Consider the following 22248-nt stretch of genomic DNA (forward strand, 5'->3'; position numbering starts at 1 on the left):
GGCCACTGCTGAAGACCGGGGGCTCTGCTCATGCGGCTCTCCTTGGGATCCCCTGGGCCCAGGCCTGGGGTGCCTAGGGCACGTGGGTTTTCTGCTCAGCCTCCCCTATGTTAGCAGGTCCCTGCAGGAAGGAGGGCGCTCACAGGACGAGAGCCTCCAGTGGCCAATATTTAGGAAGGAAGGTCCCCCCCCATCAGGTAACAATGACTCACTCCTGTTTCAGAGCCTGTGGGCAGGGCTGGGCCTGAGGCACCTGCTCCTGGCTTGCACCCCAGCACCTCTGGCCAGCCGGGGACTCTCCTCACCCTCCCCAGGCCCCAGGGAGCTGTGGGCACTTCCAGAGACCAAGCTTTTTGTGGGAAGGTCTAAATCTCTGCAGCTTGGTGATTCGCTGATCATAAAACCTCCACACACGTTACTTGAGGCCGAGCTATTGTCTCTGCGTTTTCTTTTTCGAGTGGGTGGGGAGCCAGATTGGAGAAGGCTGCAGTGAAGGAACTTCAACAGGAGACCCAGGCTGATGCTGTCTGTGATGTGTTTCTCCCCTAGCTCCGGAAGAGAAGGAGGTCATTAAAGGCCAGTATGGAAAGATCACCGACGCTTACGGCTGCCTGGGGGAGCTCAGGTTAAAATCTGGTAAGTCCCCGATCAGACAGAACAGCAGCTGCCGGAACGTCTGATGCTACACTTCTAGGGAGCCAGGCAGAGCTTCTCTCGTGCTCGTTTGGAAAGACTGCCGGATTTAGGCATTTCATTTTAGCTGTTAGGATCTTTTAAAACGTTTCTTTATTTCGCTGCGCCTGTTCCTCCACGCTGGGGAAGAGGTCAAGGTGGATGCAGCCTGGCGCTCACCTGTCTGTGCCGCTGGAGGAGAAGAATTGTGTGCAAAGGAAGCTCACCTTCATTGTTTGCCCTCCAGGACCCGAGTTTTTCCAAAGTCAGGTCTGTGGGGTCTGCCCAGGGGACTGTTTGTCATTTACAAGGGATCTGTACTCGGGAAGGGGTGGATGCGGGAGGTCAGAAGCCCCCTGGACTCACGGGGTATCTTGAAGAACAGCCAGGACTGGGCGTGTTGACCAGGCAGAGGAGCCCAGAGCACCTGCCGTGGGACGCTGAGGGTGGGGCGTGAGGGAGAGGAAAGGAAAGTACATGTGAAAAATGGGCCATGTCGTCTGATTTGGAAAAGGCAGAGAACTCACAGGGACAAGTGGGCATCTCAGTGTGGTCCCTTGGGGCTGAGCTGTCAGCTGGACAGCCTTTCCGTGGGGCCCCTGCATTGTCACCTCTGTGCTCCTGGACCTCATGGGAGCCCTGGTGCTCCTCTGGGTCTGCGGCCACCATTTCCTTTCTCCTCTCTCGGCCCCCTGACTTATGTTGGTCCCACCCAGCGTCTCCAGGGACATGTGGGGCCAAGACGAGAGCACAGGTGACATCCCCGATTCTCAGCGCTGCTTCTCAAAATGAGAATTGGCTGTGAGATGACCACATTCGGGCACATGGCTCTCCCTGAGCCGAGCATGTCACGGCTCCATGCCTCCCCCAGCAGCTGTGCTCAGAGGCTGAGGAGTTTCTAAGCCGACAGAAGAGCACTGGTGTTTGCTGTTACTTTTCTGGGTCTTTCTTTCATGGGATGGTTTCTCCCGAACTATGATGATTGCACTGATCATTTTTCAGATAGTGTATAGGAAAAGCATTCAGCACGTCCACGACAAATGCGTTTATTAAATGTCTGTTTTGTGCTAAGGGCTAGAGATACATGAACTTATTTAATCCTAAAAATAAGCCAATTTGATGTTGCATCTTTTCTGCTGTTTATAGTAATGGAAGCAGGCTCAGAGGGTTAACGTAATTGCTTAAGGTAAGGAGTGTAGTTAGGGTTCAAACGCAGATCTAACTGCCTCCAGACACTTGCTTTTTCCATGAAATGGGGCTGCCTGCCAGGATTTGTCCCCGCAGTGATTTTTCCAAGGTTACAAAAAATGCCTGTGGTCCTAGCCTCGGTGATGATGATGATGTGGGAATGACGGCTAACCTTCCCTTCTTATCCTGTGGTCGACACCGTTTTAAGTGTTTTCATGTATTAACCTGGTTCTCCCAACAGCCTGTGAGGCAGGTGCCATTAATGTCCTGCTTTACAGACAGAGAAAGAGAAGCCGAGAAAACTTAAGTGCTGTATTTTGTCTGTTCTGTGACAGATTTTTTTTTTTTACATTGTAGCGTCTTGGCTCTTAGGATGTGTTACAGTTGTTGGCATCTTGCAGTTATAATTGGCAGTGTTTTTCTCCTAAATAAATTAATGATCCACTTTGCACCTGACCGAGCCCCGGATTTAGCACAGTGCTGTCGCTCGCCTAAGGTTGGGCAGTCCTCAGGTGGTGACCTGGGTTTTAAACTTGTGCCTTCTGGTACCTGGGGCTGTTTTCAGCCACTGGGCTGTTCTGTCTTGAAGCTGGGCAGAAACTGGTTAGCCCCCAGAGAAGTATTTGTCAAAGGGGCCAGGGTGTCTGCAGGGTGTCCAGCCCAAGGGTCACAGCAGGATGTCGCGGAACCATCCCAGGGCAGGACTCGGAGAGAGGTGGCCAGCTCCTAGAGCTGCAAGACCCTCCTCCCTTCTCACAGCCACCCCCTGCCCTTCCCCTGAGGGGTGAGTGTGCACAGGCCCTGGGGGCCAGGCGAGAGCAGGACCAAGCCCCTGGCACGGACACCTGTCAAGTCCCCAGCGCCCATTTCTTCTGTCCTCTGAATACTCCCAGCCCCACCTGCCAGAGTCACCCTCCGGGGGGCGGGGGGCATTGGTGGTCGTGCTGCTAAAGCTGTCTGAGGTGGTGAGGATGCCAGAATTATTTGGCCTGTTTTCGACACGTTCCTGAAAGGGCCCTAGGATATCTGAAGGATGGAAGGATGGGGCCTTATAATCGAGTTTTTCAAATCTCCTTCGGTTCCACGAAGGAGTGCTTGGCTTTAACTTGGTTTTCTTTTCCTGCTGGAAGGCCCCAGCCCAGAACTATAATGTCTTCCTCTCACCTCTTGAGGGTGTCAGGCAGTGCAGAGTGAAATCCCAATTTTTGGTTGCCACAAAGACAGCCAGCCCCAGTTGGGGACGGGCCTCCCTTTTGACTGTTTTAGGCTGAGGGTCTCTGGGCAAAGAAAGACTCTTCCCCTCAGGCTTGTGACTTGGGGCAAGTTGTTCAATTTCAGTCTGCCTAAGTGAAAATAGCTTTTTTATGTTAGAAATGAAGAAACATGCACAAAAATTACATAAAAGCTTTATCCCAGGTTCCTAGGTTTTCATGGAGAGCTTAAGTCTCTCCTTCCCTGAAATGCCAGCAGGAAGGGGGTGGAGCCTCCACAGTCAGCCAGAGAGTTGGCTTTCCTGATGCATCTGTAATACAAAGCATAGAAAGTGAGGGTATAGCAGTCAGAAGAATTTATCCCAATGATTACAGGGATTTAACTCCCTTTTAACCTCAGCTCTCACAGCCTCCCTGGTTCATAGCCTCAAGGGTTGAGTACGTTGAGGTCTGTAATGAATTGTGTCCTCTGGAGTTATGTAGTACCCAGCCTACAAGCCAGCCCTTCTAGACTCTCTTTCCAGCTTCACAACAGACTCACCTTCTGGATTTATTAATCTCCCTAGGGCTGTTTTCCCACCTGCAAAATCAGGAAAACTGCCTCATCTCTATATTACGTAATTCAAAAGAGATTTATAGGGGAGAATGAACATAGTCTGTACTGAGTGGGAGGCCTGCCCGGCAGACGGGTCCCTCTGGGAGAACTAGGTGTGGGGTAAAGGTCAGGTCACTGACTCCCAGTGGGTGGTTAGTCTGCACACAGGCTAGTGTAGGGCTGATTTCTATGGGAAGTCACTGCAACATGAAAAGTTGCAGGAGCAGGAGATTTAAAAGTGTTTAGGTTTGTTTTTTTTTTTAATTTTTTTAATGTTTATTTATTTTCGAGAGAGAGCGCAAGCAGAGGAGGGGCAGAGAGAGAGGGAGACACAGAATCCAAAGCAGGCTCCAGGTTCTGTGCTGTCAGCTCAGAGCCCGGTGCCGGGCTTGAACCCACGGACTATGAGATCATGACCTGAGCTGAAGCTGGAGGCTTAACGGACTGAGCCACCCAGGCACCCCTGGTAGTCTTTAGTCTTGACATTCAGGGCCTGCAGTATTCTCCAGAAAGTCTTGAAATGGTATGATGGCCTTCATCAGAGTTAGAATGACTTATTACCTATCTGCAGTGGGGTGCTGGTAAATATTTGACATCCAGCTCTCTGGGGGGAAAGCCCCGATGTGTAGTGTTTGCCAATCTCCACGGAGTAGATAACCCGCCCCTGGCTGATTTCAGGCTGCAGTGCGGAGCTGGGGAAAGATCTGCATGGCTGGTTCCCGTGAGCTGGTGGAAGCTTCCAGCACACCGACATCTGCACCACTTTCGTGTTCTAGAAAGGGAAGGTGAAAGAGATCCTTGAAACTGTGCCATGTGGATACAGGGTATTTAGAATTCTGAGCTTGTCGGCATGGGGGGGAGGCCTTGGGGACCCTCTGGCCAAAGCGCCCCACTCCACGGGTGGGAAAGCCCAGAGCTCCTACTTTGTCTGCAGCTTTAAGTGGGAGAGTGTCCTGCACGAGCAGGATGGGTAAGGTGGTCTGTAGGAACCCCGGGCTTGAGACTGGCACAAACCTGGCTAGGGAGTGAGCTCTGAGGCTGAGCAAACAGAGAAATGCCAGCACAGGGGAAGCCAGAGGCCCAGTGGCAAGAACACACCCAGCATTGTCCCTGCACAAATGGCATTGTGTCTGCGCGTGACTCATGGTGACTCCAGCGCCAGCCCTGCCCAGCCAGATGACAATGGCCACAGCTCGATAAGACACGGACCCCGTTACTTCAGGGGCCAGGGGGTTTGGGGCAGCAGTGCCTTGGCATTGGGTCTTGAAGGCAGCCCTCTGGAGGGAAAAATTTCTAAAATCGACACTGAGGTCTCCACGGTTTCTTGTGTGTGTGGTAAAATATACAGAAGATGAAGTTTCCCATTTGGACTAATCTCAAATGTACAGTCCAGTGGCATGAAGGACGTTCACAATGTTGTGCAGCCGTCACCACCATTTGTCTCTGGAACTTTCTTCGTCTTCCCACACGGAAACCCTGCCTCCTCTTAAACAACATATATTGGGGTCATTGCCTTCCATTTCTCCAGCCTGTTTTCTCAGGCTGTAGGAGTTGTCTGGACTGTGAGCCTCCTGCCCTCTGGAGGGGTGTGTGTGTCCCTGTGTGATCCCTTCTGCCTCTGGTGTGTCTGTTGGCCTGTCACCTCCCCCGACTGTGGCCAGCAACCCCTGACCCAGGTGTGCTCTCCCTTTGGCCAGAGCCCCGGAACCAGAGTTCCTTGAGCTGGAAGGGACATAGAGGCCACCTGGTGCATCTGAGGGCCAGAGAGGGTAGGAGACCGGCCAGAGGCCCCACAGGCCAGTGGAGGCTTGCAGACTCGAGAGCCTCATCTTCTGACGCCAAAACAAGTTTGAGTTTTGTCTTTCCCCTACTGTAAGATTCTTTTTTATTTATTTATTTATTTATTTATTTTTGGGACAGAGAGAGACAGAGCATGAACGGGGGAGGGGCAGAGAGAGAGGGAGACACAGAATCGGAAACAGGCTCCAGGCTCCGAGCCATCAGCCCAGAGCCTGACGCGGGGCTCGAACTCATGGACCGCGAGATCGTGACCTGGCTAAAGTCGGACGCTTAACCGACTGCGCCACCCAGGCGCCCCTGCCTGCTGTAAGATTCTTACTGGTTTCAAGCCCCTGAACTCAGCCTCCACTAAGGACTTTTGAGACCCTCCCCCACTCAGGCCTGCCCTACTTCCTCCCTGGGAGAACACCGATCCTGCCTTACTAAAACAAAGCCTAGATCTTGTGCTCAAAGTGAGCACCCACGGGGACATCTCACACCTGGGGCAGGTGAGCGCCCTCCCTGCCCCCCGCCAGCCCCACTTTTATCCCCTAGAGACAACACCACACTGACAGGCTGGGGGCACACACCCAAGGGTGCCAGACAAGATGGGGCCAGCACTGAAGAAACAGGAAGCCACGTGCCAGGCTGAGTAGGGCCAGGTGCCCCTCCTGGAGAGGCTGTGGTCTAGTGCGGCTCCTCTGGGGTCACAGAGACTGTCCCACGGGCTTGGTCAGTGCTGAGGAGAACGGTTTCTAGGTCCTCACCTCCTTGGTTTGCCTAAGAACGTCCCTGCGATGAGGGACTGGGTTCTCAGTCTCTCTGCCCCACCCACAGCCACCCTTCTTCTATCTTACCTTCTTCTCCCTCTAGAATCTCACACAGTGTGTTGCTCTGGGAAGTAAATACCTGCGGATGGCTAACAGGGAGGGGTCACAATATTGTCAGCACTGTGGAGGAAGTAAGTCACCTCCGTGACCGGGGAACAGTTTGTTTACAAGTCAGGTGACCGCCGGTTGTTTGTTTCCTACAAAATTGAAGGAGAACCTAATTGGGGTATCAGCTGACAGCGTTGGTAGTAATTTTCTAGATAGATTTTGTGATTTTTTTTTTGGCAGATGACTCAGAAGGACTTTGAAGAATAATTGGGCAACATTTCATCGATCTATTAATGTGAACAAAGTTTCTTAGTGTTCACATATAAAAATGAAAAACAGAACTAGCATTGGTAGAGAATCTAGTTTCATTCCGTTAATAAATAATATTTACCCATGGGTGTATGGACCAGAGGTCCCATCCACCTTCCCAACAAATCTTTATTTTTTATGTTAAATCAGTATTTAGCAGAGCGTTTCGTTTACATTGTTTGACTGATCTTGTACTAAAACATCATCGTAATGATAACTCAGGCCGAAGTGTTTTAAACACTTTCAGCATTAGGATCAAATTACTGCACAGTATGATCAATATGAGACACAGAAGCACAAAATATGTGATATTAGGATGAAATTCTGAGGGGGGTGGGAGTGGAATGGGAATTCAGAGGAAAATCCCATCTGTTGAAGAAGAACTTGTTCATGCATTGCTTTAAATAATATACAAGGATGATTGTCAAACCAGAGTCTAGGTCCCACTTGATAATGGTAAAGAGGCCTACAGAAGGTTTATTCTTTCATGTCAATATTTAGCACGTGCCAGAAAAATACATTATTCACAATCATTTAAACTACTGATGAACACTTTCAGCGTCAATTTGGAAATGAGAAAGGGTACCTTAGCGACGCTTAGTGAGACAGTAAGCCATCGTGATCGGAAGCTGCCAGACCTTTGGGCTGGGTGAACCCATGTTGGACCCATCTTGGATCCAACACAGACTAGCCGTGCACTTGGGCAGATGGATGATTCAGCTCCCTCTGGGGGGATAATCCCTCATGTGTGAAATGATGGCATTGTTGGGCACGTTGGCGATCCTTCTGCAAGGATATAGGTAAGAGCAGTGTCTCTCCAACCAGACTTGACCTGAGTAACTTGCCCAGGTGGTATAGCCCGAAAGTGGATTCAAATGCCAGCTCCCCCACTGTGTGGCCTTGGGCAGGCTTCTTAACCTCTTTGTGTCTCCATCTCCGTCCCTGTACAACGGGACTAAAAATGGTACCTCCCCCAGGGGGCTGTTGAGAGGGAGCTCATAGAACAGAGTTCATAAGCAGCCACCCTGAGAATCAGCTGTCATTAAAGTGCTTGGTTCCAATCTGCTCCCAGGGTGGTGTCTTTATTCACCTGCGCCTTCTCCCAAGCCCCTCAATCCCAGGACTCAGGAGCTCAGAGTCTCATTTATTTTAAGAGCCTTTTCATGCCTGCTGCAGCCGCCCATCCCAAGCCTCCTCCGGGCCACTGCCCTGCGCAGGAAATGCCTACTGTCTTCAAAGCAACCTGGGACTCTTGCCAGGGACTTGATCCGCCCACGCAGAGGCTGCTGAGGAAGTAGTGCTAGAAATCCACTCCACAACTTGGGTGGAAGGACGTAAAGTTTTCCATGCCTCTCCTTGAACCCACTCCCTACAGAGTCCAGTCTCGGGCTCATCGCCTAGACCGCAGGGGCTGCCCTCCGGCCACTCCTCTGACTGTCCTTGAATTCTCCTTTCTCTGCACTGAGCACATCGGAAGAGGCAGATGGGATGCCTGGGCCTGGTTGTAACACAGGCTGCGGGAATATTTGCATTTGTGAGTCTATACTTTGAGGACATCGACCCCACATAAACCTTACCTGTCTTCCAGAAATGACACTTGTCCTGCTTAAGAAACTCAGCCTCCTGATGCCTGTCACTGTCCGTAGCATAACTGCCTAATTCTTAAGTTGCTTTAAAGGAGTTTCCTGATAATCTGCCTGGGGAGGTGGGATATGAGCCAATAGTGTCTCCCTGTTCGTCCTCCCTCCCAGTAGGCGTGGTGACCTAGTTACTGAATGAAGACGTCTTTTATTTTATTTAAATTTTTTTTAATGTTTATTTATTTTTGAGAGAAAGAGAGACAGAGCATATGTGGGTGAGGGGTAGAGAGGTTGGGACACACAGAATCCAAAGCAGGCTCCAGACTCTGAGCTGTCGGCACAGAGCCGGACAAGGGGCTCAAACTCGTGAACTGCAAAATTGTGACTTGAGCCGAAGTCATACGCTTAACTGGCTGAGCCACCCCAGTGCCCCTATTTTGTTTTATTTTTTGATGTTTGTTTATTTTTGAAAGAGAGTGCTAGGAGGGTGGGGTGGAGAGAGAGGGAGGTGGAGGGTCCAAAGCAGGCTCTGTGCTGAGAGCAGAGCCCAGTGTGGGGTCAAACTCAGGAGCCATGAGATCATGACCCGAGCTGATGTCGAATGCCCAACGGACTGTGACACCCAGGTGCCCTGAATAAAGACATTTAAAAAAAAACAACAACAACCCAGGGGCGCCTGGGTGGCTCAGTCCGTTAAGCATCTGACTTTAGTTCAGGTCATGATCTCACAGTTCATGAGTTCGAGCCCCGCGTCGGGCTCTGTGCTGACAGCTCGGAGCCTGGAGCCTGCTTCGGATTCTGTGTCTTCCCCTCTCTCTACCTCTCCCCTACTTGTGCTCTATCTCTCTCTTAAAAATAAATACACATTAAACAAAAATATAAAAACAAAAAAACACCCAGATGTGTCCTGGCCCCAAGTAGCCCCCTTCTTCCTATCAAGTGTGAGGAGGGGGTGGGGGGAAATAGATGGTGAGCAGTGGGTCCTAAGGGGCTTTTATCAGAGTGTCCAGAGATCTAAACCGCTGGCTACCATGGCTGCAGATAATGGCCACTGACCATGTGGAGGAGATCTTACTGGAAACAGGTCCTTTAAACATCAGTGGGGTTGGGAAGAATATCTTTTGGACCAGAACCACGCCAGCCCCTGAAGGCCAGTTGGTCACCTGAGTTATCTCTGGGGCCCTCTCCTGAAATAAAGCAGGGGCGCCCTCCCTGATGTCCCCAGAGTAGAGCATTGCCACGCACCCTTGGCCCACACAGCAGGTGTCTGTCCGAACCTTTGTGTGCCCGCTATGCACTGGGGGTACAGAACAGAAAGCAGCCGCAGATGGTTTGGTGGGGTCCCCGGAGGAGGGTGTCTCATTCTCCTGGCAGCCAGGTTGGCAGTGGCCTGGGTAACACTTCACGGGGATTGGGAAAGGCTTGAGCTGCTTTCGGCTTATTTAGGAAGTATTCATCAAAGACTTACCATGTGCAGTGCCCAGATATCATAATGAAACAGAGTCCTGTCCCTAAGAAACCCCCAATCTCCTGGGGACACAGATGGGATGGAGGTTGTTAGTTTTGCATACATGAGGGCTAACAGGGATACATGTAGAAGGGGCATGTAACAATGTCTCTGGGGAGCAGGGAAGGCTCCAGAAGGGTGGAGAGGAATTCTAGGAAAGAGGGGCTGAGCTAGGGTGGTCCTGGTGAACACTGGGAAGGCTCATGGCTGTTCTGGAGGGCGGAGGCGGGCAAGGTGGGTGGGGAAGGCCATGATGGGCAGGCGGTGGTGGGGTATCCCAGGCAGAGGCAGCGGCCTGAGCAAAGGCCCGTGTGTATGAGGGCATATGGTGCATTTGAGGAGCCGCAGAGGACAGCCCCCAGGGAGCTGCTGGACCCTAGGTGTCCGTATGTGGGGAGGGATGGGGGTCGTCGGCCTGTGAGGAGCTTCCATTTCAGTCCTGGGGGAGGTGGGGGTGGTGGGGGGGTTGAAGCAGAGAGGCAGGTCCTCCATCAGGCAGCTTTGAAAGGTGACTCTAGTGACTGAGCTTGCAGGACTGACCACACTTGGAGACCCTGAGCCAGGTGGCACCTGAGGATTTGGGGAGGGGGCAGATTTGCGAGGCTTTGGGTGGCAGCTATGGGGAGAGACTGTGGGGCTGGGAAGGCCCCTGGCCAGTAACCCTCAGGCTGGCGGGCAGCAGAATGGCCTGGGCGCTTGTTAAAGCTCAGGTGGCTGTCCCCTCGCCGGGCTGTCTGGAGGGCCTGAGAATTCGCATTTCCAGCAGGCTTCCAGGTGGTGGTGCTGCTGCTGCTGGTCGGGGGCCAGCCTCCGGGGAGCAGGCACCGGGCTTCAGGCTTCAGGCTTCAGGCTTCAGGCTTCAGGCTTCAGGCTCGGGTGACGGAGATTCCTGATGCGGTCATGCGGTTCCAGCGGAAACGTGGGCCGTGAGCTGCTCCTCCGCCTGCTGACTGTGGTCCTGAGCCCTGTTGTCTGTTTCCCTTCCAGGTGGTGCTTCCCTGAGCTTCCTGGTTTTGGTGACAGGCTGCACGTCCGTGGGCAGAATTCCAGAGGCTGAAATCTACAAAATCACTGCCACCGACTTTTACCCTCTCCAGGAGGAGGCCAAGGAGGAGGACCGCCTCACAGCCTTGAGGAAAATCCTCAACTCGGGGTTCTTCTACTTCTCCTGGCCCAATGATGGGTCTAGCTTTGACCTCACCGTCCGGGCACAGAAGCAGGACCATGACAGCTACGAGTGGGGGAGCTCCTTCTTTTGGTGAGGGCCCTGGGTCGTCTTCTGCCCCCCCCTTCCCCCCCCTGGGTCACATGGATGGTGGGCTCTGATCGAAACCTGTGTCCTTGTTCTCTGCTTTACATCGTCCCCAGGATCCTGGGGTACCTCTGCGAGCCCAGTCTCAGTGCAGTGAGAAGAATGCTAACACCCTCATCCCTCCCCCCTCCCCCCCAGGGTCAGGGAAGGTGTTCAAAGTGGTCTAGTGTAGATTTAGGAAAGAAACTCTCTGTAAGTCAAGACCATAAGAGCCCACATCCATCCTGTGCTTCCTAAGTGCCAGGCTATGGTCAGGGCTCCTGCGGTCCTCTCGGTGATCCTGGTTACCCTCTGGCACACACACATTTACCACCGATGCTTATAAGGTGCTCACATTCCAGGCTGTTTAAGTTCTCTGCTGGTGGGCAGTAACTCAGAATCCTCATAGTAACTTGTGAGATGGGGGGGGGGTCTGTCTGTTATTCCCATTTTACAGATAGGGAGACTGAGGCTTGAACAAGCCAGGCATTCTGGCTCCAGATCCCATACTGTTAATCACCAAGCCAGACCAGTTCCAACAATGGGGAAACTGAGTCCGCCTGCCAAGGTGATGTGCATTCATGTGATAAGACATGTCCCGAAGCCCAGACAAAGGTGCCTGGATTTCTGCATGTTTAGGGTCATCTGGGTGCTCTTTCACAGACCTAGCTAGGTGTGGATGACTATATAAGTATGTAAATTATCTATGGCCCTTTCTGGGCCTTGGGGATCCTGACCTTGGCAGGTCTGGGGGAGGGGGGCACAGTGATTTACATAGACTGGTGCCAGGCCTAGGTTGTCAATGATGCTGTACCCCTCAGATGGACCAGGAGATGTGTGGGAAGTGAGTCAGAAGCCAGCGTGATGAAAATCCTGCTGTAGAAATCGCTCCAATGTACCTTATACACTGGGCTGTTCTTAGAATCCCAGTCCTGGCCTTTTGGAGCTCGGCCGGTTTTCCAGCCCTAAGACAGGGTCAGTGAGGCTTATTCACATCCTTTTTTTTGTGTCTGCCTCTCTCCTTTGCCCAAACACAGAAAGTTGTAAGGATCACTGGATAAACATTTTTCCCTTGGTGCTTCAGACCCTCACCCAGGCCCGACTTGTCTCTGGAGGAGGGGGCTTCACCATCTCCTTCCGTGGGCCCCAGCATTCTCTACCCTCAGATCCTCTTGGGCCTTCTGGTTTTGTTGAGTTTGCGGGGGCAGTAAGGTGCTCAAACGCTAAAACATCTGTGAATCTCCTAATCTTCTTGTTAAAAGGCAGATTCTGATTCAGCGGGTCTGAGCTGGGTCCCAAGACTCAGCGTCTCTAGCAAGGTGATGATGTGGCTCCTGTGCTGCGGTTCGAGGACCAGTCTCTGAGTGACAGGTCCAGGAGATGGTGTTTCTGTGAATCACTAATTCCATTTTGCAGGCACCAGCTGGTGCACGTGTCCCTGAGGTCAGCTGAGCTCAGGGATACAAGGGCTGTGGATTACGAGGAGTATTTGTACTAAGGCCGCGGAGCCACTCTCAACGAAGACTTCCAGGCAAGGAGCGGAGCGAGGTGTCGCAGGCTGTAACGTGCTTGGCAACATCGAAGGACCGTAGGGGATGCCGGGGGAATGGGGTGGCCCCGGCACCTTTGTGACTGCCCTCGTCAGGCCTCCTTCCGCCAGCTCTGTGGCTGGAGACTTGAGGCCCACAGAAAGCAGTGAGAGTGGAGATCCACGAAGCGGAGGCCGAAGGGCTTGGGAAGGGAGGACGCCCCACGTGGACGCCAGACTCCATCTTGAGCTGAGAGGGGGCGGCAGCTGTGGAGGGCGCCGGGCCGCCGGGCCGCGCCACCCTCCAGGGCGTGGTGTTTGGGCGGCGCCCACGGAACTGACCACAACTGAGTCAGCCTTGACTGAGTGGTCACGGGCTTGACTGCCTAAACCCACCATTTGGGGTGCTGTGTTCCAGGTCTGGACCCACATCTAGAGTCAGATGGGGTCAACCCTGAACGTGGCTGGTGAACGAGGGAGCGCGTTGGGCAGCGTGAAGTGGTTTTTCCTGGCTGGTAATTGACCCCACTGATAACTGCCTCCCAGAACAATGGAAGCCTGGGAGGAAACTCAAAGCACTTTTCCTTCACAGATCTGGGTCTCTCCCTCCGAGGAAAGGAGCTGTCCTCCTACAGAGCGCCAGGCCAGTATGACTACAAACAGGGATTCAGAGTTGACTGTTTGGCAAAAGCCTCCTTTGCCTGACCTCTGGTGACTGACGGCTGCCATAGCTGTAGGGCCGGAAGGCTGGAATGTTCTGGAGGCTTTGCCTTGATACCATATGCAGATTTCATTTGCTACTAAAGCGGGTTCATCGTCTGAATTTTAGACAGTGATTCAGAGGAAAATGTGTTTTGTAAAGGAGGTCTCGGTGATCGTCATCTTTCAGGCAGACCAGCACTGTGGCTGCGAGAGCTCAGAAGGGGACCCGCGTGGCCACTCCCTGATGGGGGGGGGGTCGTGTCTCAGCGCCCAGGTTCAAGTGTTTGTGCTCACAGTGGGGGAGCCTGGCCTGAGACCTGGGGAGTCCCTGCTGCTGGGAGGAGCCACCGGAGACCAGGAGGAGCACAGCACGCTTTGGAAGAAATGAGAGAAGGCTGCTCTCTTTGAGGAAGGCTCTAGGGCAGGAACAGTGCTGCCTTTTTTTAAACAGATAGGGCATTGTGATCTAGATTTGCTTACTACCCCATGGGAGAGAGTCTTCTGTGAAGGCTCCTGCCTCCCTGGGAGGGTCTGAGAGGCGTCTGAAGGTGCTGCTCTGTGCCCTGAGCACCTGGAATGGAGCTCAGCCGGCGGGGTCGGGGGTCCTGGCACCCCTCCGGGGCCTCATTTCTCAGAGAGGCCGCTTGGGCGGAGTAAGGTCGAGTGGGTGTGGGGAAGCTGAGAGAGAGCAGAAGGCTGTGGCCAGCAGGGGTGTGGCTGTACGTGTGGGGACTTCACTGGGAGAGGAGATAGGCCTGGGCCTGGCAGAGCAGTGAAGAGGGCAGGCTCCCAGCTGCTCGCTGCTGCTTGCTGGTTCTGTGACCTTGGGCAAGTCCTTCACTTCTCCGTGCCTCAGTTTCTTTATCTGTAAGATGGGCTGAATGGTAATAGCTTTCACATAGGGCCTATGGAGGATGAAGTGAGCTAATCCATCCCAAAGCATTTAGAATGGTGCTCAATGCCCTTGGTAAATGTTGGCTTTTATCCCCCTCCTTATCATCATGGACACCAGGGGTCCCCAGAGGCCCAGAACAATCCACGGGTGTAGGGAGGAGGTGCTGGAACTTCCCTTGTTTTATTTTTGTCTCTTTTTTTTATTTTGGATTGCTTCCTAGTGCTCTCGTTGGGACAGGATAGACCTCATGTGTTACGTATGTAATTTAAGCCAGCATATGTGTATTTAATGATTATTTTTATCATTTAAGGGCAAAACCTATGATTAATTTTTTTGACTGATGGGACTTCTGATTTAAAAGTGCGGAGGCCAGGGATCTAAAGGGAGGCTTCTCTGACAGTCCCTGGAAGGTGATGGTTGGCTCGCACTCCTGGCTCGGCTTCCGTTCACGGATACCGACTTCCGCAGCGGCTCCAGGCCGTCCCCGCTGCTGCTGCTCCTGCTCCTGCTGTGTGGCTCCGCGGCCCGCTGCTTGCGGGGGTGGGGGTCTCGGAAGCATGTGAACCTCCGGACCACACGCCCTGAGCGCCAAGTTCATGGCGGGCACCTGCACCCCATCTGCGGGGGCCCCGGTCCCCGCCCCGCCCCACTTGCTTTGGGCGCAGTGTTTCCGGGAGCGTGTGTGCTGACCCGAGGCTCTGTGGGCTCCGCTTTGCAGGAACCAGCTGCTGCACGTGCCCCTGAGGCAGCACCAGGTGAGCTGCTGTGACTGGCTGCTGAAGGTCATCTGCGGGGTGGTGTCCATCCGTACCGTCTACGCCTCACACAAGCAGGCCAAGGCCTGCCTCATTTCCCGCATCAGCTGCGAGCGCGCCGGCGCTCGTTTCCACACCCGCGGCGTGAACGACGACGGCCACGTGTCCAACTTCGTGGAGACAGAGCAGGTCAGTGCCCAGGCCGGTCGGTGGCACCCGGTGGAGCGGCGGGGACGCAGCCGCGCACGTGCGTTTCCATTTGGGGCAGAAGGGGGCCAGGCATGTTTGGAGGTCGTTTCTGGGGATCGTGGCTCCTTCCTCTGGAGAACAGAGTGAGTCACTGGGGCTCTGCCTGAGAGTGTGGCCTCCGGTTTGCCGGGGGCGGCTTTCTTGATCCACTTCTGCTCACCCGAGGTACTTGCAGCTAAAAGGAAGCGGGTGTTTTTGCCGTGGTCATAAAGGGTGGCAGGCTGTTTAAGAGGGCAGGTGGTGGATGATCCAACAGGATCTTAAGGCAAAAAGTAGATCAATACGGTGAGGATGAGGGAACAAACAGGTTTTCGTTCTAAATCGACCGGAGCACGTCTTAGCACCTGGGAGTTGTGAAATCTGAGCGCTAAGCGGCATTTGCTTTCAGCTTCCTTGAATATAACCATCTGCTTAGTCTCTCATTGATTTTTTTGCCCCTAAATTCTGTTCTCATTCCCAGAGATGCTGTCTCACACTGGTTTTTAACCCCCTCTCTGGGTGGCAGATCTGTAGGATAATGCCACTTGGTAGACTAACAGAATAAATTGTAAGTAAGGTCAGCCCCCACGAAAGGCACAGGTGCAGTGTGGCTGCGGGTGTCAAGCTGCAAACAGCCTGTGTTTATTTAGTGGTGATATGTCTCTGCAACCCCTCCTTCCTGCAGCTGGGAGAGGTGTTTCCTACCAGGACTTTAGCCCGGTCATTCACGGATTTGAGCACCTGTTTTCTTTCTTCCCTTCCCCTTCCCCTTCCCCTTCCCCTTCCCCTTCCCCTTCCCCTTCCCCTTCCCCTTCATGAAATTTATTGTCAAATTGGTTTCCATACAACACCCAGTGCTCATCCCAACAGGGAGCACCTGCTTTCTGTGTGTCAGCAGCCGTCGGCTTGGGCTTCAGGGGAGGAGGTCCTCCTAGAGTCAGGTGCTGAGTGGGAGGACTTTGGAACGGGAGCTAATGATGAGCGCCAAGGGCAGTTTCTTGCCTATGACTTCTGTTCAGTCTGCCTGCTCTCCTGGATGCAGATGAGGCCATAAGTAACATCCGGTTAAAAATGTCAGAGAAAACATGGGCCCTAAACGAAGGCCAGTTTCTTTTTTCTCGCTCGTGTGTACACGATGAAAACTACTTCCTTTTGTTCACATGCCCCACCTGCATTCCCGTTACCTGCATTTCCATCCCAGTTTTTATCCTTGGGTTATGAGCCTTTGAATCATGCAGTTCGTTCAACAAATCTTTATTGTTTATCTCCCGCTATGGGCTGGGTGCAGTGCCGGGAACTGGGGGCAGGCCACTGCCTCTCTCTAAGTAAATAAATAAACTTAAAAAAAAAAAAGTCAAAATTTATGGCCAAAGAAAATCAGTCATTTAAAAAAAACAAACCGGGGTCTCCTCTGTTGTATCTTACTCATGAGAAAAGCAGCTGTCCTCCCTTTCACCGTCGTTCCTGAAAGATTAGGCATGTTAACACTGAAAATGTAAGTCAGTGGTAGGCGTTTCCTCAGGCTGCTGTAAGAAAGTGCCACAAACAGGGGGCTTAAGAAACCTAGAATTGATTGTCTCACGGTTCTGGAGGCCAAAGGTCCAAAATCCAGGGGCCGGCAAGACTGTGCTCCCTCTGAAAGTTCTAGAGGAGGATCCTTCCTGTCTCTTCCCTCTAGAGGAGGGCCCCGTGGTCGCAGCCCTCCGTCTCTGCCTCACCTCCACGTGCTGTCCTCTTCCGGAATGTCCCTTTGCCCTGTAACGAGGGGACCCACCCTATCTAGTGTGCCCCATCTTTACTAACCGCATCTGCAGTGACTGCCTTCAAATAAGGTCACATTCCAAGGTGCTGGGATTAGGACTCCAACATGTCTATTTGGGGGACACAATTCGACCCATAACAGAGACATAATTCAGTGTTAAAGAGTTGTGCTCTAAACGCAGCACATTTAGCTTTATGAAAAAAATCTCAGTAGTGTCTGCTTTTCTCACTTTTCTATAGACTGGTTGGGGCTGGGGCCTTTGCTCTGGTTATGTCACCCAGAGATGGCAGGCAGCCGGGAATGCGGCCCCCATCCGGGACCAACATGTAGCTACTTGGCCCCACGGTGATTCACTTTTACCAGACATGTAACAGGGCAAGGGGGTTGTGCTGGCTTCGCACCCAAAGCAGTTCTCTGTGGGGCTACTCCCGACAGACCACAGGCTCTCCGCTGTGGGAAGTAGGCGCCCAGGATGATTCGTGCCTTCAGAGAGCCCCAGACAGTGTGAACACCACGGTGGGGGTGGGGGCGGGGAGGACTCAGTGCCCAGAGGTGATTCCAGATGTGTCCTCATTGGCAACACGGGAGCCAACCCTGAGCCCCTCAGCTGATGTTGATGGTGAGCCTGCCCAGGCAGGGACGCAGCAGGAACAGGACAGGTGCCTTCACCCTCCTGGGAGTGCCTCCCGCGGCTGGCGCTCAGCTGCAGGGTCCTGCCTGCAGGGAGAAGGGAAAGCCAACAGACAAGTGAGGTTGGGGAGACACACACGAAGCACCGGGTAGGGAAGCCACCGAGGGAGAAGAGGACACAGATGAAACTGAGGAGAGTAGTGAAAGCATGTGCTTCCCCCAGGAAAGCATCCTGCTGAGGGACACCCTGACGATACCCTGGGGACCCAGCACAGCCCCCAGGGGGCATGGTCACCAGCCGCTCCCCGAAGCCAGCTCCAGGCAGCGTCTGCTGTAGGTGCATCATCCCCTTTTCTGAAATGTTCTCAGAGGCAGGATGAGCGTGGCTGAAGGAAGGCAGGTGCTCCCGGGAAGCAAGAGACTCAAGAGACTCGTGTTGCTTGCTCCCATGGCACAAGAGAGCCCCTTGCTCTCTGTCCCTGCCATCAGGGAATGGTTTTGTTTGTGGCACTCTGTAGCAATAGAAGTACTTAGGGTTGATCTAAATTGTTTTTTTTATAACATAAAAATCTTTTCCTCAGTAAAATATGTACTTAACCAGTGTTCCTGCCAAGCACAGAGCTGCCTTCCTCCCCTCCCCTCCCTCCCGCTGGTGAAGGCACTTCTGAGCATCCTCCTGGGGAGGGAGCTCAGCCTGCGGCATCCACTTGGCTCAGCTTGGGGAGATGCACGTGACATGTGATGCACAGTAAGCATCCGGGAAGCCTGTAACCCCGTTGAAGTTGGCCCATGCGGGGCTGCAGGGATCTGACAGGGGCCTGGAGGAGTCACTCCTGGGAGCCCTGCATGCTCCGCTCCCCCACATTTGTGGGCCAGAGACCGTGAGGTCTGGGTCCGCATGGTGTCCCGGGGCAGAGTGTACCTCCCTGCAGTCTTGGTGGCTTTGCTGCTGGTGACGGCAGATTGTGCACTGATCGCATCCCATGGCCTTGGAATCAGAGTGACGCAGTAGGCAGAGCGGGGGCCATTCTTCCAAGTAGCATGGTGTCGCCTGCTTTGTGACCTGACGTTTGAAGAAATGGCGGGCCTTGAAATGTGGGTTCGTCACCAGAGAGTGGTAGGCAGCATCTTGGAGGAGATTGGTGGAGCCACAGTGGGAAGGAGCCCTAGCTGGGACTGCTTGCCCCCACCCCCACCCTCGGCAGCTGCCCATAGGTCACGTCTGGCTGAGGACCCTGCTACAGAAGTGAGACTCTTCAGACCCAAGCTTGTGGCCACCTGGGAGTGGAAGTCCTTCAGTGAATTCGTGAAGGTGGCTCACGAATTGCCATGCTGTGCTCCTTTGCAAATGGCGGGGCAGAGCAGGCTGGTCCTGTGAGGCAGGGTCTCCCCTGAATTAAATGCTCAGGGAGCCAGAAGAGAGGGGTGCTTTCAGTGCACCCACTCTGCCTTCCTTTAACATTTTTCCTAAGAGGAAGGAACAAGCTTTCTTCTCCAAGGCAGGCTGTATGTGTGTGCATGTTGGGGTGTGTGTATGTTGGGGTGTGTGTGTGTGGGGGGGGTTGTGTGTGTGTGTGTGTGTACATTTGTGTGTGGTATGTGAGTGTGTGTTTGTGGGGGGAGTATTTCATGTGTGTGCATTTGTGTGTGGTGTGAGTGCATGTTCGTGGGGGGTGTTTTGTGTGTGTGCATTTGTGTGTGTGGTGTGTGTGCATGCGTGTGTGCAGGTGTGGACCACATCTCAGTCTCCCTGGGAAGAAACCTGGAGTCCTTTCAACTCTGCCGTGAGTCATACCTGGTGGGATTGCTCTGCCAGCTGTGACTCACCATGCGGAAAGACAAAACCAAAAAAGTCCCTTTGGTCTACCAAAAGTGAAAAAGATGAAAAATATTTGGCTATTGAAGATAAGGCCGCTGATTAATCCAGGGAGGGCAGGATGACTGCGTGTCCTCCCAAGAATGCAGCAGACTTGGAAAGAATTGGCTTGTAAATGCCTCACCTGGAGGTACAAATTCAGCAAATAGAAGACAAAAGTGTATCTGCTGGGTTGTGAGTCTTTGTGCATTATTCCTTTCTCTTCAGGGTCGCTGGCTTTCTGCTCCCACCACTCTGTGAAAGGGGCTTCTCAGAGTTGCCAAGACAAGACCAGGGGGGTCCCAGGCCTGGCCTCGCCACCACTTAGCCATGGTGGACTCCCTCCTTCCTGAAATGCCCTGTGGTCTCCCTCCCACCCCTTGTCTGACCCTACACTCCCTGTCCCCACAGCCTAAGCCCTGCTCCCCCAGTGCTCTGACCCTGCCCTGGTCAGTCGTCGGCAGGGGCCTCGTCCACACTCCTGGGCAGTGCTTCCCTGGCCTGAAGAGCCATGAGCCACTGCCCAGCACTGGGATCCCGTTCCCTTGATACTCATTTACTCCTCCCTGGGACCAGATGGCAGTAACTCCCTTGAGAGAGGGAAATCGAGGCCCAACGTGGTTAACATGCCCAGGGTCGCCCTGCAGGGCACATGGAAGCTGGCAGGTGGAAGGTGCTGTCCCAGAGCCCACGTGCTGACCCGCGTTCACACTCCACCCCCCTCTCCTTCCCCTGGGATCCAGATGCCCTCTGTGAGTTGAGGCATCAGTCTGCCACTAGTTAAAACCTATGTTCTTTAAGCTCAGAAAAGGAAAGCACCACAAATCCACTGCTGGTGTTTGATGGTCAGGTTTGTCTTACTACCTTGGGAACAAAGAAGGTGGCCCTGATGATGAACAGGACACAGACCTTGAAAGTCTTCATGTGGGAGGGAGCAGTGGAGAAATACAGAGGCATCTTTCCTTCCTCTCCCAGGAGTGGGGTCTAGGGTGTGGGGACTCTCGGCGGGTGTTTTCTGAAGCTGGTTCTGCCTGTGCAAGTTCTAGCTCAAGAGGAGCGTGGTCTAATGCTGGAAATAGCTCCATTAGCATGTGTTCAAGTGAAGGGTCATAGTTCCATAGCTTAAATCATGTCCTGGCACTGCTGAGGGCTATCTTTATAGAGAAATCTTGGCTAAATTGGTTTCTTTCTCAGCATTCTGGATCCGTATGTTCTTTCTTTATTTTTATTTTTTTAAGATTTTTAAAAATGTTTATTTTTTGAGAGAGCGTGAGCAAGCGCATAAACGGGAGGAGCACAGAGAGAGGAAGACAGAGAATCCCAAGGCAGGTTCTGAGCTGTCAACGCAGAGCCTGACGTGGGGTCAAACTGTGAGATTATGATCTGAGCCAAAATCAAGAGTGGGGGACACTCAACCGACTGAGTCACCCGAGTGCCCCCGGACCCATGTGCTCTTTTATTTTTAATTTTTTAAAATATATATATATTTTTTTAATTTTTTTTTCAACATTTATTTATTTTTGGGACAGAGAGAGACAGAGCATGAACGGGGGAGGGGCAGAGAGAGAGGGAGACACAGAATCGGAAACAAGCTCCAGGCTCTGAGCCATCAGCCCAGAGCCTGACGCGGGGCTCGAACTCACGGACCGCGAGATCGTGACCTGGCTGAAGTCGGACGCTTAACCGACTGCGCCACCCAGGCGCCCCTTAAATATATTTTTAACATGTTTATTTTTGAAGGAGAGAGAGGGAGAGTAATTGGGGGAGGGGCAGAAAAGAAGGAGACACAAAATCCAGAGCAGGCTCCAGGCTCTGAGCTGTCAACACAGAGTCCAACACGGGGCTTGAACTCATGTTGCTATGAGAACATGACCTGAGCCGAAGTCAGATGCTTAACTGACTGAGCCACCCAGGCGCCCCTAGACCCATATGCTCTTAATCTCAGGGTAGCCAGTGATGCCTACGGTAGTTTAAGCAATCTGCTACTTTCTCCTTTTTCTTTCTTTTTTTGTTTTTTGGTTTATTTTTAGTAAAATAGTAAGGGCTAGCAAATTTGCTGGTAGTCAGTATCTGGAAACAGAGAAGTTCTTAACCAGTGCTTTTCCCTTTGGAAATTAGGGGATAGGAGTTTCGCTCAGCTCTGTGGCTGCCAGGCTCGTCATTCCTGTTGTCTGGGGACCTGCAGGTCTGATGTTCAGGTCCTGCGCTGCAGAATTACTAATGCATGTGTGATCTGAGCGTGATCTAGACGCATGGAAAGCTACCCTGTAAGGGAGCAGCCTGGTAAGAAATGGAAAGGATCAGCAGGGTTGGCCAGGCTGGCCCTGCCAGGCCAGGGTAGAATTACTCAGATAAAGGGCAGTGCATCTGATAACTGCCACAGTGTCCCCTCGTGATGCTCGGACCTGCACTTTTTGTCCCTTTAAAACTCCCCAGCACTACGGTTTGAGGGGGCCCGCGGGCACATGAGGAGTTGGTACATTCTGCAGTAACCGTGTGTGGGGGGGGAGAGGAGGTGGTCTGTTCTTTAGCGTGTAAGTATCCTCTGCTTCCGTGCAGCGTATGTGGACTTAGTGGCGGGTTGAAGAACACGGTGGCACAGGGCCAGGAGCACCTACAAGTTCGAGCCTGCCTTGTCAAGTGCAGGGCTGACAAGGGTGGTCACCTAGGTCTTTTGGCTGTAGCGTGTTCATTTCATCCATCCTTTTCCAGTTGCCCGCTGCTACTTGGCTAGGTGACAAGGTGAAAATAGAAGGTTCTAAGGAAGGTGTCCGTTAAATTCCGGAGTACTTTTGCTTCTGTTGCTGAAATGGGGTGTGGGGAGGCCTTGCTGGGCTTTCCAGGGAGCTGGGAAAGGCTGTGTTTATTCCCGGTTGGCTGCAG

The 22248-nt window shown here is 52.9% G+C and overlaps 1 protein-coding gene across 4 annotated transcripts in view; it reads left to right on the forward strand.

Moving 5' to 3' along the window:
• The window catches only part of SYNJ2 (synaptojanin 2), a 104741-nt gene that overhangs the window by 25183 nt on the left and 57310 nt on the right, over positions 1-22248 (forward strand). For 2 of the 4 annotated variants that reach the window (XM_047859048.1, XM_047859050.1), the window contains exons 2-5: positions 550-636; positions 823-942; positions 10707-10977; positions 14854-15079. In XM_047859048.1, coding sequence (XP_047715004.1) covers positions 550-636; positions 823-942; positions 10707-10977; positions 14854-15079 — 704 coding nt within the window. The remainder of the gene's footprint in view (positions 1-549; positions 637-822; positions 943-10706; positions 10978-14853; positions 15080-22248) is intronic. The other 2 variants (XM_047859049.1, XM_047859052.1) reach the window with 1 other exon arrangement.

This window comes from Prionailurus viverrinus, chromosome B2 (genome assembly GCF_022837055.1).
Source record: "Prionailurus viverrinus isolate Anna chromosome B2, UM_Priviv_1.0, whole genome shotgun sequence".
Classification (NCBI taxonomy): Eukaryota; Metazoa; Chordata; class Mammalia; order Carnivora; family Felidae; genus Prionailurus; species Prionailurus viverrinus.